The sequence below is a fragment of the Zosterops lateralis genome (genome assembly GCF_965231275.1).
Source record: "Zosterops lateralis genome assembly, chromosome: 21".
In the NCBI taxonomy this organism is placed as follows: domain Eukaryota; kingdom Metazoa; phylum Chordata; class Aves; order Passeriformes; family Zosteropidae; genus Zosterops; species Zosterops lateralis.
Window position 1 is genome coordinate 7,478,884 of NC_139781.1, and position 14,525 is coordinate 7,493,408.

At 45.8% G+C, this 14,525-nt stretch overlaps 1 protein-coding gene across 2 annotated transcripts in view; it reads right to left on the bottom strand.

The window, feature by feature from the left end:
* AMOT (angiomotin) overlaps nt 1–14,525 on the bottom strand; it is a 49,264-nt gene that overhangs the window by 24,124 nt on the left and 10,615 nt on the right. For both annotated transcript variants that reach the window (XM_083876362.1, XM_083876361.1), the window contains 3 exons: nt 10,524–10,690; nt 8,219–9,135; nt 840–1,293 (listed from right to left, as the gene is read on the bottom strand). In XM_083876362.1, coding sequence (XP_083732488.1) covers nt 840–1,293; nt 8,219–9,087 — 1,323 coding nt within the window. In that variant the 5' untranslated portion in view covers nt 9,088–9,135; nt 10,524–10,690. The remainder of the gene's footprint in view (nt 1–839; nt 1,294–8,218; nt 9,136–10,523; nt 10,691–14,525) is intronic.

The window sequence follows — 14,525 nt, forward strand, 5'->3', positions numbered from 1 at the left end:
CAGCCACACATTTTTCTGGCCCTTGAACAGTGTTCAGTGTAAAGAGCACAGCAAGGCCCACAAAGTCCTAAATTGCTAAGTAGCATCAGCCTTTCCACAGCTGCAAGGCAAAAGCAAAGCTGACCTGCTGCCCAGCTTTAAACCACTGCTCATCAAGGAGTTATTTCTGTGAGGCAGCAGGAAAATACCTCCACACATGCACATTAATGATGGGGCTCACTGGGGCATTATCTTTTAAATGTGTTAGCATCATTTACTCTGCTTATTCCATAAAGGCAAAGGTGGGAAATAGCTGGGTCCAAATTAAGTTTTCATGGAAATTGTGGTGTTGAGAGAGGGACAAAAGGAGTGTTAATCCCAATCCTGCAGTCCTAAATGTCTTCAGTGTAGCCATAGCAGCATTACTTGCCCTGCAGACTGTGGTGCCAACCAGTTTTGTAGCAATGTCCCCCGTGCCTCCTTGAGTGGCTGTGGTCTTGTGCCATCCCAAACAGGCCCTTCCTGCAGCTCTGAAGTCTTTTGGGGGTAATGAAACCTGCTGCTATCCTGGACAAGCCTTAAGTTAGCCAAGCAGTCAGCCTGAGCAGCTGATGAGGATGTGCTTTTGAGCATGGACAATGAACTGTTAGCAGAAAGCTGAAGGCTTTGATTCCATCTTCTGCCAAAGCCAAGCTGATGCCCAAAGGCACAGGACACAGACTGATCAATCTGCATACAAAAGACTCTAAAGTACATAATCAATCCCTTCAGCAAAGCAACCCAGCAGCTGCAGACTAAATGATTCAATTAGGGCCTAGACCAGAGACAGGAGAGAATTCCTGAATTCCACAACCACCCACCTTCTGCAGCCGGGCCACTTTCTCATAGCACCCATCCAGCTCCTGTCTGAGCGACCTGTTCTCCTCTGACAGGATTTCCACCATCTGCTGGGCCCTGGAAACGATGGCAAAAGGATCCACTTGCATTTGCTGGTAGGGGGAAGGGATCTGCTGGGCCCGGGGCATCACGGAGTAGGAGTCTCCCTGCTGCTGCTGCGGGCCTAGGAAGGGCTGGCATAGTCGGTACAGATCTCCCTGATGGACAGGGTTGGACAAGAAAGGCTGCTGGGTCCGTGGCAGGAGGCCAGGATCTGCCTGGCTGGGAGTCAGAGGTTGCTGGTGCTGGGAAGGGGACAGCCTAGAAGGTGGCGGAGACTGGAGCAAAGTCAAAGATCCCAGGGATGTCAAGGAAGAAGTGGGGCTGTGGTGGTGAGGTGGTCTCTGTTGTAACTGCAGCTGCACTTCTGGGTTCTGCCTGCAAAACAAGAGAGCACAGGCTCTGTCACAGCCATGCAGAGGAAGGTGCACAAAGCCAGGGACAAGGTGTGTAGCTCCTGTGCACAGGTCTGCCCATACAAGACTCAAGTGAGGCTTTCTTCCATTTTATAAGTCTGGTTTTAAAAAGCATTTCAAAATCAAATCTTTAGCAGAAAACTTATTCTAAGGGCACAAAGGTGTTTCCTCTTGAGATTATTTTTGTACAGAAATACTAGGAGAAAGTACATCAACAACTACTGGCTAAAATTATTTTCGTAACTTTTCTTGACACTTTGTGGATAAAACTGCTCAACTAAGGACTGCTAGGAACAGGCTCTTTTGTTCTGGCCTTAAATGTGCCATCTGTCATCGAGAAAACAATTAATTTTCTTCTGTAAATCAGGAGAGAGTTAAAAGCATTGGTTGAGCTTGATGCCAGTATTCCAGCACCACTGAGCTGAGCTTTCTGAAATATCAACCAACAAACTGCAGCCTGGTTAAATGAGACAATTAAAGGATCTGAAAACCAACCCAATAATCAGAAGCAGCATTTTCATTCCAACCTGCCCTGTCCTATGCAGGAGGTGTGTTTACTGCTCCTAACAATAACCTCTGCAGGCTATCAGAGACACATCTAACAATCTATAACATGCCTGAGTCCATCACAGAACTAAATCCAGGCTACACCCTCTCACATTTCCCAGGCTCTGGAGATCCCCAGCTCAACTCCTGCCGCATTAGCCAAGTAAGAAATCCCTCTGAGAAGACTGTGTGGATTTATCATGCTTGGATGACCTCAGGAGGCAGGATTTGCTTTCTCCTCCAAAAACATTCAACCTTTAACTTCTCTGGATGTTCTTTATTCTAACAGTCGAAGTCCCTCCCTCTCCATGTTGCAGCCAGTCTCTCAGCCCAGAGCAGACCCAGCCTGGCAGCTCAGCGTGTCCTGAAACACTCCTGCTGCTCTGATAAAAATTCCCACCCTTTGGGATGCAGTTCAGCCCTGCAGCTGGAAAAGCACACACTGTTGTTCCACCTGGCCAGAGCTGCTAGAGAATACCCCCTTGGCTGCCTGTGGTCCCAGGAGGGGCTGCTGCCCTGCAGAGGATGGTCAAGGCAGCTCACAGCGTTCCCACAGCACCAGGAGCTTTGGGAGGAACTGACAACAGCGAGCAGGAAGCTGAGCTGGGAACTAAAGGGTTACACAAAACGCCTCTCAGCCCAAGTGCAAACACTCAGTACCATCCTTCCTGCCCTCCAAGAAAGAAGGAATCACTCCTGTACCCACCACTCACATCTGGGCATTACTCACATCTGGCAGCAGCGCAGGGGAGTTCAGCAGCTCTCAGCCCAGCACAGAGTTCACTATTTCAGCATCCTGCCCCTCATGTCTCACTGCCCTGCTTCCCAGCAGAGAAACCTCCAAGCTCCCGCTCAAATTCCTTAATGGAGAAACAAATCTAGCCTTTGTTAACTAAGAAAAAACAAAGAATCACTGCTCTAGCTACTGTTTCTCACATTGGGGTGACTGCGGTCCCTGCCAGCAGCATCATTTCAGGAGCTGCATTTCCCCAGAAATGATCATTTGCAGCACAAGGATTTCAGGGGTCACGCAGAAGAGCGATGTGCAATTAATTTCCTCAGGAATGTTCAGTTTAGTAGCAGCAATTTGGTTCTTCTCCTCCCAGGGGGGCAGCTCTACTTATTGTTGCATTGATTTCATTAACTTCATTTGACAGTTCTCATAATGAAGAACGAGGCAAAACCATCACAGGCCGTGCTCAAGGTCCCCTGGTTTGTCTCAGGTGGTTTCCAGCTGCTTTCTCAGCTCACCCAGTTGTGTGCAGAGTTAAAACTTTGCATCCTCACAAAGCCCTCATCTCTTTGAGTTTATTCTTTACCCATCACCAGAGCTCTGCTTTGATGCTGTAATCAATTAGGGAGTAACCTTGCTGTGACATTTCATCTGTGATGACCTACGGAGTTAGATCAAAAAGAAATATGTTGCCTGTCTGCCTCATGGATGCAAAAAAAAAAGATTTTCAACCTACAAAACACTCTTTTCCAGCCTGAAAACAACCTGGAGCAGTTACTCAGGGAGACTGGTCTCACTGAGTTAATCTTATCAGCCTAGTGAGGATGATTTAGATGCCAATGTTAACAATTTGAGCTATTTGACTAAAAAGATCTTGTTACTCTATCAACAGAGGCCCAGAGGCAGAACCTTGCTGTCCTGAGCACCGAGGAAAGGAACAACATGATGGCCAAAGAAACACAACAGCAGCACTTGAATTCTGAAGGGACAGTGGGACTGACATGCCTTGTAATGATCCTTTTTTTTAAACATCTCTTGTAAAGAACAACTCTAAGAAATCATGGCTGAGTATTTCCAAACAGGATACATTTCCAAGAATTCCAGCATCTTGGCACTCACATCCAAAGCCTCTCATAATCTTGAAATTATACCAATCTTGTGGGCTCAAGCTAGAACATGAGAGCCTGGAGCCTCTAGTTCTGTGGCATTACCAACAGCATTAGGGCTCCCAAAATGTCACAAATGCGTTTATAAACCCAGCAGAAGGAGATAGCAGAGCTGGGTTAATACATCCTGGTTTTAATAAAAATATATATTTAAAAATCCTAGTAACCTCACAGTGACACCAGAGTTTTTAACATCTTGCATGCAAACCTTTATATCCACATTCAAAGAACTTTTTGCCAACCCCACTATTTACATTTACATTATTTAATTTTGTCTTATAAAATACCTGCAATACGTTTTGTGGGCAAAAAAAGCCCAACCCCGGTTCTGGGATTTCTTTATATTAACAAGAGAAATGAAGAATTTATTTCTCTGGTAAAGCAATTTTGGGCTGAGGGAGAGAGTCAGAAAGGTAAATGAACACAATTTGGATTTCTCAAGATTTTTATGCTACACTGCAAAATGTAAAGGTAAAAATAACTATTGGTGTCACTTAACAGTCTTGCTGATAAAATGGTAGCAGAAAATTCCCTCCATGAGAGAATGAGTCCTCAGGTAACCCTGCAGTAGCAATCACAATTTTATCTGAACCAACCACTTCAGAAAAAATGCAGACTCTCAAAAGACATACACAACAAAATTACACAATCTCCTTCCATTTGCCTCAGAGTCACAGAGACCTGAATAAACCAAATGCAGAGGGAAAAAAACCTCAGAGCAATAATCCCCACGAGTGTTTGGGTTCGAAAGCCAAAGGGCCACTTCTCTGTGCACCACGCAGGAATTTCTGCTCTTTGCCATGGACAGGAGGAACACTCCACACAGGCCAAGTACAAACCTGGATTTATGGCTCTGTGACTACAAGGGTCACCTCAGCTTTTCAGGCAGGAAGACAGAGCCAGGGCAGCTCTGCAGCCATCAGGGGTGCTCAGGCTGCCAGGACAGAGGGTCACACACAGGCTCTGTGGGCACAGCAGCACAGTGGGGAAGGCAGAAGAATGAAGAGATCAGCAAAGGTCTCTGGCTCGTTAAAGGGGGTTTTTTTTAATGCCTTCCCAGCTTCTCCTGCCTGTTTCGTGTTCAAGAAGCTCCAGTTCCCCTCTCTTCCCCAGCCCTCCTGCACAAACCAGGAAATGCTGACTGCAGGAGGGAGCGGGCTCCACTCCATTACACAGCTGAAATCAAACCCAGGAATTTCTGTTCTGCTGCCCAGTCATACCTGATTAGCCCCTACTTTGATGCTGCTCAGGGGAACTCGGTGCACAGAGTGATTTACTAATTATGGGACAAATTCTGCAGACTTCCCCCTCAAAAACTTTCTGTGAAGTCAATGGGATTAATCACCACAGCAGGAGCTCAGGCACTTGGGCTCCAGACAGAGGAAGGTGCTTGAATCGGAGAGACAAGGAACTTCCTCTGCACCCAAAAATGTATCAGACAGGAGCTTCCTCTGCACCCAAAACTGCATCAGACAGGAGATCCCAAAATGCATCAGATAGGAGCCTCCTTTGCACCTAAACCTGCATCAGACAGGAACCTCCTCTGCACCCAAAAATGCATCAGGCAGAAGTGTCCTCTGCACCCAAACCTGCATCAGACAAGAGACCCAAAAATGCATGAGACAGGGGCTTCCTCTGCACCCAAAAATGTATCAGACAGGAGCCTGCTTTGCACCCAAACCTGCATCAGACAGGAGACCTAAAAATGTATCAGACAGGACCTTCCCCTGCACCCAAAACTGCAGACAGGGTTTCCTCTGCTCCCAAAACTGCATCAGACAGGAGCATCCTCTGCACCCAAAAATGCATCAGACAGGAACCCCAAAAATGTATCAGACAGGGGCTTCCTCTGCATCTAAAAATGTATCAGACAGGAACGTTCTCTGCACCCAAAACTGCATCAGACAGGAGACCTAAAAATGTATCAGAGAGGAGTTTCCTCTGCACCCAAACCTGCATCAAACAGGAACTTCCTTTGCACCTAAATCTGCATCAGACAAGGGCTTCCTCTGCACCCAAAAATGCATGAGACAGGAGTTTCCCCTGCACCCAAAGCTGCAGACAGGGTTTCCTCTGCACCCAAACCTGCTCCAGCTCACTGTGCTGCCATAGGAGCCCCTGCAGCCCCCAAGACACAGAGCCCAAGGCACTCGGGCTCTGCTCTTAGACTGGAGGGCTGTTTTCACCACCAATGCTAAAGTGCAGTTGAAATATTAGGGAGAGAACCAGGAGCTCTGGAGCTTCACATTCGGCCAGCCCTCTTCTAAACTTTCTTTAAAATTCCCAACTAAGAGCAGAGATGCCTGGGGCACGCCCGGTATTTACATTAAACCAACATCATTACCGACAGACACTGTTCCCAAACTCGCACCGCCCAGGAGCAGGTGAGGCAAAACTGTTTGCAGAGACTGGTTTAAACTTACCACACAGCCCATTCCTTTCCCAGCCTGGGGAGGGTGAAGCATGAGAATGCTGTGAATTCCCCAATGTTTATCTTGCTCAACGAGTTTTTATTTAACCGCATCATTAGGTCACCCTCAAATTCCCCCGAACAATGAGGGGGAAAACCCGCAGAAAAGGGTGTGGCTTCGGGAGCAGAGAGAAGGGGCTTTGTTTCCTTGACGCACGGTTCAAAAAATGCACACATTTACCAATCCAAATGAATCCCCAGAAAGGCCGAGCCGCGGCGAAGGAAAACTGCAAAGACACTCCTGGTGCGAGGCAAAGACTCTCCCCGGAGCTGTTTGCATTTAAAAATCCCCACACCATCACCCAGCTGCACCTTTAGCAACACAGAAGGTTTCTTGTCTAAATGACAATTTCTCTTAAAGCGTGTGGGAGAGGGAGGGGAATAGAGGACTCGCTCCCTTCCTTTGCTACGCTGCTCTGTAATTTATGGATTAGTCTTGCAATTGTTCTACTGCTCCAGCATTTGCTTGCAAAGGAAACCTCTCCTCTGTGCAGCTATTTAGGTTAAAAAGTAACCTCATTAGATTCCCAGTGCTTTGAAGACAAATTTCAGTTGCTTCCCCTACTGGAAACCTTGCCAGCTGAACCTTTCTCCTCCCCCTCCTTCCCCCCACCATGTTCTTTCAAAGCAGCCAGGATCCATCCAATACAGACAAAAATCACCCTGTCTAGAGGAGCTGACTGTTGGCGTGTTTTCAAATACCTCTCCCTTGAACAGCAAGCAGGCTACGTCTCACTGCATGTAATATAAGGAGTATTTCTGATGCAGCAGGACCACTGAGGAGCTGTTTCCCTGTACTGTGTGCACAGAGGTTTGAGGCCTTTGAATCTGCAAAAACATTTGCAACGAGCTTCTACAATCATTACCCCCCCTAAACCCTTTACTTCCCCTTTTCCTGGCCTCTTTATTATTTATTTAGCCAGATCAAAGGGCCTTTTCATCAGGCTTGTATGCTGCTGAAGTCATTTCAGATCACAAACAATGGTGGACAAACTCTGAAAATAGCTCCTCATAGGGCTAGGAAGGTTCTGAGCAGATTCAAACTCCCTGAAGCTCAGACTCTGCTCCCAAATACTGACTGGTTTCTTCATGCTCCCCTCAAACTCTGCAAACACAAATTCACAGAGACCTCTCCATTTACATCCTCCCCTTGCTCCTCTGAATTCTCCTTTTAGTTTCAAAATGAGGCCAAAATCATCACACCAGATACCACCTGGTGTCAGGCAGAGATGAGATGGTATGGGAAGAGGTGAAGTAAAGCTGGGTTTTAGCCCACCTTAATAAAACTTCATCTTCCCACATGGACATCAGTGTTTGGCTCAAGCCAAATCCAGCTCCTTATCTAGAGGGAACCAGAACAGGCTGAGATTTCAAATGATGCAAGAAAAATGAGCAAAAAGCTGAACAAGCAAGTCTGGGATGAGGCACAAAGCATCCTCCATTTTCCTCTCCTACACTTCAGTCCGCTGAAAACAAAATTTTAAAAACTCTACAGGAAGTTCAGAGGTGATTTTTGGTATCTGCACCATTATTGTCTACATTCCCTTTTCTTCTTCCCTATGTGATGCAGTTTTAAGAAAAATCTTTTGTCTGGCAGATGTAATTAAAGAACAACTTAAGTCTCCCAATAAGTAACTAACTGCAAGTTTCTACAATGAATCACACCATAACTTTGGCAAAGCTTTTGTGAGGCTCAGCATTAAACTTCCCCATACCATAAAATCAAGTTGGCTTGTTTGGGATGGGTTTTTTTTTATTTTTTTGGTAAAAAAGGATCAGGCCTCTCTGCTCAGCTACTGAAGCAGGTAACAGTCCTTCCAGAGAGTCTGCAGGTGAACACAATGTGTCATCTCATGTAATGAAGATGGAGTCTTTGCTGAAAACCTGCCTTAGGAGTGAAGGTGATGGACTGAGTTTTGTACTGTCATTCCCTACGTGGCTGCCACAGGGCATGTTCTAAGGTCTGGCTTACCTGACTGAGCCATACTCAGGGGGATGCTGATACCTCATCATGGGCCCATCAGCTCTTCCCTGCTGGCGATGCTCGCTATAGAAATGCCCCGAGTCCTGGGGCTTGCAGTTCATAGACGGGGTGGACACGTTTTTGTACGGATACTCCGGGGGAGGCCCCCTCTGCTCCATCCCTTTCATGGCGGGCTGGGAAGGGGGCTGCACCGAGTTCTTGTAGAACTCATTGGAGCCGGAATTTTTGTATGGGTCGCCGGGCTGCTGCGGGGACAGCGGGGACAGCGGGGACAGCGGCGCGCTGGTCACCGGCGCGTGAGCCTTGACGCCGCTGGTGGCCAGAGACAGCTGCATCAGCCTCTCGCTCAGGGAGCGCACGTGGCCTTGCTTGAGGTCCTTCAGCCCCTCGTCCTGGTGCACCTTCCCCGGGCTCACCCGCTGCACCGTGGGCCTCCCCTCGGTCCTCATCTTCTGGTTGGTGACACCGGTGACGTAGAAGGCGGCCCCGACGCTGGCGTGGGGCTGGCCGCGGAAATACTGCGACTGCACCTTGGCCTCCTCGTAGGTGGGGAGGTCCTCGCTGTTCTGCAGCCGAGGCGACAGCTGCTTCTCCATGATGCTGTTGTCCACCTGTATCTCCTGGCCCTGGGGCTCCTGGCGGGCAGCATGAGTGACCAGCTGGTGGTCCTGGGAGCTCAGCCCTTCGTTCTGAGGGGCAGAGCCGCCGGTGGTGCTGAAAGGAGGGGGGGCATTGCCTGTGGCTTGCTGGTGTAAGGCGAGGAGGTTGCGGTTGTCATTTGGGTTCCCGTATCGGAGCTGCTCCTGCAGCAGGCGCTGTAAAACTGTCGTAGCTGCTTGTTCTTCTGAATTCCTCATCTCAAACTGTGGTGCCTTTTGGGGTGGAATGTAAAAGCTGCCCTTGACCTAAGGGAAGGAGACACGGTTATTAGCGCCTGAGTGGATCGAGGGGGAGATATTCAGGAGCAGACTGGCTTGAAATACAGAAAAAAAAAAAAAAAAAAAAAAAAAAAAAAAAAAAAAAGCAGGTTAGATTACCAAAGGTTCCCATAACAATGGGGGTCATCAAAGCCCTTGACCTAAGAAAGACTTGCATGCCCGGGGGGCAAAGCCTCAGAAAGGTGATGAAAGGTGATTTGAAAGTTTATAGGCAAATCAATTGACTGCGAGCTGTAGGGATGCATGCCAAATATCTCAGACGGCATCTCGGGCAAAAAGGAGACGTGGAATTCACAGGATGATGGTAAAAACGCCTGAAACCTGTTTGCTTTATACTTAGAGTTACCAACAGTGGAATACACTTCCCGTATTTGTAGGCAGACAAGGACTGAAGTGTGAAATCAGCAACTTGCCAGTTTTAAGGGAAAGAAAGAAACAAAAAAAAGAGGCCCATTGAGATAGCATATGGTTCAAAAGAAGTAAAGAAATCTCTCAGCTTAGATAAAGCAATTTATGAATACCTAGTTAGACAGCAGTTTTTCGGAGTTATGAAATGCCCAGAGTGAGATTAAGCACCTCTTCTCTCTTTTTCTGCAGAAAACCCCAGGCACGGTGCAAGTGAGGACTCAGGAACTTCCTGCTATACAAAGGCAACCAAATCCTCACACATCTAAATATCCTCAACGGAATGCATGCAAATGCAAGGGGAGGAAAAAAGAGTTGTCTGATCTAAGGAACAGAAAAAGACCTCTGAGTGGCAGGAAAAAACACTGCAGTCCCAATGAGAGAAACACAAAGAGCCAATGTCAGGCACATCCTAAGTACAGATTAAGCCAGTGACCAACGGCAATTACATTTTGCTCATTCTCCCAGTGGAGTCAGGAGTGTGTCATGGAAACTCAGGCCCATTGGCCTTGTTTGAGTTGAAATATCAAAAATTAATGATACCTTTGAGACATGTAACTGAAAGCAGAGCTACTTTTGAGCTAGAACAGCTCAGAATAGAGAGTAAGGCTCATTCTCTGGCCAAGCTGTGGCTCTGCCCTGACACAGTACACGTGTTCCTGTTCTAGAATTTTCTTTTGACCCCTTTTTTTCTGTATTACATTGTCCCTTAGCAGAAGGTAACTTGTTCCCAACCGTTTTTTCTGTGGCAGAACCAGGAATCAGGAGGCCTGAAGGGTCTGCTTTGTGCTGAATCTCCACAACCTCCCCATTTCCTCCTTTCTGCAAACCTCAGTGAAGAGAAAGTTTAAACCCACCTCATTCCAGGCTGCTCACCAGGCAGGAACTGAGGCCCTCTTAGCTGCCCTGGAATGTGACTCCTCTGAAATCCTGTTTGAAGTGGCACATACCTTTGTCCTTCACTTGGAGTTCCCTGGTAAGGAGGAGCAGTTCTGCCACATGGGGGGACACACTCAGCCTTTCCTCCTGCAAATCCCAGATCTCCACTCAGAGATGGCTTCAGGCTCCTCCTCAGCAGCCCAGATCACTCGATACTCTCCTCGCTCCCAAAGTAATTCTGCGGGAAATATTGAAAACATCATTTTTAATCAGTAGATGAGACCCTAGAAATAATAAACCTTGGCCCGTATTTCAGATTTTCATTTTGTAGCTTCTTGTTTTCTCCCAGAGCCCAACGATTTTGATCCCTTTAGGATGAATGAACCCCCGTGTCCCCAACAATCTACTCCAGCTGCTGCTTTAATCATGACCATTTCTGCTCCAAGATTAAATGTTGCCAAGTAATGCTTTGTCCCATCTGTGCCTCCGAGTGAAACAGTGATTAAAACCCGCTAATTCTTTAACTCCATTGTTTTATTTTTTTGCTCAGAATGAAAGCTGCAGCACAGATGAGGATGCCCTGTGCTTATAGTTCCTTTGCCAGTGGTGCTGAGTCTTTCAAACTGTGTCAGCAGAAATCCTCTGCTGGATGGTGACACGGTGAAATGCTTGACAAACTTCAACACACTGTGCCTCAGAAATGACTGTGAGAATGATCAGTTTGTGAATATCAGCTTTATTTCACAGACTGGGAAAGTCAGGGGAAGAAAAGGACACTGACGAGAGTTTATGCCAGAAATACATTGCAGAGCACAGCTCTAATTCCCAAAACACTCTTTAATTATGTTACTTTTCTCCTTCAGAATATGAAGCAGTAAAGAAACTTTAACCATTGAGAGGAAAAGCAGGAGAATACAGAAAAATGTGTATTTAGGCATGTTAACAAGAAGCAGTTACTAAAGGTGTCCTAAAGAAAAAGGCAAGCACTGCAAAAGATGTGGAGAACATATTTGTGCACTCACTGCACTCATACTTTAAGGAAAGGCAATAAAAACAGAACTAGTGAGACTAAAAATACTCATTGATACATATAATTTAACTTAATTTCCTGGAATGCTGCAAAAAAATAAAGTGAACAGATGCAGTGAAGGAATGCAGACGAGGATACTTCTGTCTCTGACTTATTAGGGCACAAATCCACACCCAACAAAAACTATCTCAGATCTGCAAGTTAAATACTTGAGGTGTCAACAGCAATTTCAAGGCACATGAACAATATCTAAGGAGAGAACAAGGCAGTGTTGTGTGGTGTGGTACTTCAAGATGATGGTTGAAAAAAGCAGCTAATGTCAAATTCTTAACTGGTGACTTAGCTCGAGAGGGATATATTGAAAACAGCTGCCAGCAAATATGCAGTAAAGAACCTTTAAACCAGGCATTAAAGATAGCAGATAACTAGAGCAATTTCTAGCCTCTTTTCCCAGTGCTGCACACCAGAAGTTAAGGATTCCTTGCCCCCTCACACCAGAATCATCACTGACTCTTCTTTTTTAAATTTTTTTTTAAAACCAAGCTGCCCTGAGCAACCCTTTTTATTAGAGCATAAAAAGGCTTTTATTATGCAATATGATGCTGCCTTTCCACCCAAAGATTTCTTTTGTCTCAACTGGAAAAATCTAAGGAGGTGGGGGGGATTGTTTATTTTTTTTAAATACAAAGATACAACCCAGCTTGAGATTCTGCCTCTCTGCCTTAAAGATTTTTTTTTTTTTCAGCAGACAAATCCAATCTGTGCATGTTTAACTCCTTGAAACACTCCAGGAACTATTTCACACACAGAGCTTCACTCCTCAGCACCACCAGCTCATTCTGCTGAGCTGATGGAGGGAGGGCACACTGAAAACATTTGCTGGAACTGAATACTACTAATTTTAGTGTGGGTATAAACTAGAAATCAACCTGGAAACCCAAAGCAAAAGGTGGGCTGAGATACAAAATGAAAATATTCTGGCCAACAAATCCACTTTCTTTAAATACCGAGTGGTAGCCTGTTTTTTCCAGTTTTAGCCCATTATTTTTAATTAACAAAGAAAATCTTGTGCAACTAACTTGGGTGGCAGCATTCCTGGAATCTGCTCTCTGAGCAGGCTGGAAACTCCTGGCAGAACCAACGAGTTAACTTTTCTATTAACAAAACACAAAAATGAACAGTACAATTGGTGCTGAAGCCCATGTGTTATTTATTTGGACACCAAACCCTATTTGTGTCAGGCTCTTCCAGCAATTTCGGTTTTCACCGTGCCAAAGATGGAAATTAGTGAGATGCACTGGAAAAGTTGTTATGATAGAGCTGGAAGGAAATTGGGAAGGTTCTGGAGATACTTTAAACAGACACATTTGGGGGTTTAGCCGACATCTATTATGATTGATAGGGGTGAAGTCAGACTGCCAACAACTCTGTCAAACTGTATGGATTGGATGGTGCACTCCCCACAGCCACAAAGCCCAGAAACACCTTTTCCAGTGGAAAATTCAGGTTTAAATCAAATCTCATCCAAGGAACCACGGTGAGATTTCCCAGGCTGAATCAATTTTGCAATTTGCTCCCCAGCACTGCAGCTCTATCATCTTACACCTCATTCTAAACTCTGGTCTGAAATTACTCCTGGTAATGTGAGGGAAAAGCTCTTGAGGAAACATCAGAACCTAGAACTGGTAGAACTTACACAGGAATTGCAAATAATGCTTCACCATGCTGAGATCAAGAATGGCACAAAAGGGGGAGAGTGTAGGTACTATTCAAGGAAGAAAAGCCTCATGTTCGCAGGGCATTGTGTAAAAACCCAGTAGCTGAGGCTTCTGTCTTAAACATCATGTAATTATGCACAGGAACCTTGCCAGTCCCTCGTGAGGAAGGAAGATTAATGAAGAATTTAAAATAATACTGCCAGGCTGTAGGGAACCAAAGCAGCACATTTCTGTACAGCATGCAAATATTTTCCAGCATTATAAAAATAAACAAGCTTAGACAAGTGAGTGACTCACCACTGTTTGATGAGTGGCTCTAATGCTATAGCTCAATTAACCTGCATGGAGCAATAATAACCTCACAAGCAAAGAGAAGCATCTTTCTTTAGCTTGTGAAACGAAGAGGAATGCAAGAGTCCCTGTGAGGGCAGCCTGTGCATACTTGCCCAGAATTAGTGCTTAGCCAAGGAGCTAATTAGCTAACACATCAGGTAGGATGGGAACAGGTTCACCACCTCACCAGGCCTCAGTACAGTTAAACACTTTCGGTTTTACTCCTAAGTTTTGTCTGCTCAGACCTCAAACAATCCACTGACAGACTTCAAACTCCAGCAGCACATTCTATAAAGCATTTCTGTGGTTTTGCTTAAAGGATGTGCTCATGATACTGCCCCATCCTGGTTGGCAGCAGGGGATGGGATGCTACCATGAAAATCAATTGTAGCTTTGGTTCTATGCTTCAGGTGTTTTGGTTTTCTGAAATTCTTTAGAGAATTTTTTGTAAACAAGAAAAATGCTTTTGTAACTGTATTTACGTTATTCTTTTTTTTTTAGAACAGATGTCTTCTTGATACCTTTCTGGTTTTAATAATGTGATTGAAGAAGTTTGCCCTTGTTTCACCAATCAAATTGGTCCGTGTAAAATAGTATAAAAGAAAGACACATTTGAAAAATAAAGAAGAAATTTTCAAGCCTTCTGAATCTCAGTCTGTGTCGTTGTGGTGCAAATAGCATCAGTAGATGACGTTTTAGGCTGTTTTTTTAGGTGCAGGTTCTTCTTTAGGTTCTTCAGACAGACCTGCACTCTGCAATAGAGGAGGGGAGAGGAAACGGCGTGGAAAGGACCAGCTGTGAGGGCCCTGGGCAATATTCCCATGCTGAGTCACCCCTGGGTAATGGAAACACTCTGCTGCTCCATGGCCCACGCAAACCCCAGCAGGCTGATCCCTGATCCTGCACAATCCACTCAACCCGTGTCTCCAAGACCATTGGAACTGTGGCTGTTCTGCACAAATTCTCACTTTGGAGTGGCTGGGAGCACCAGG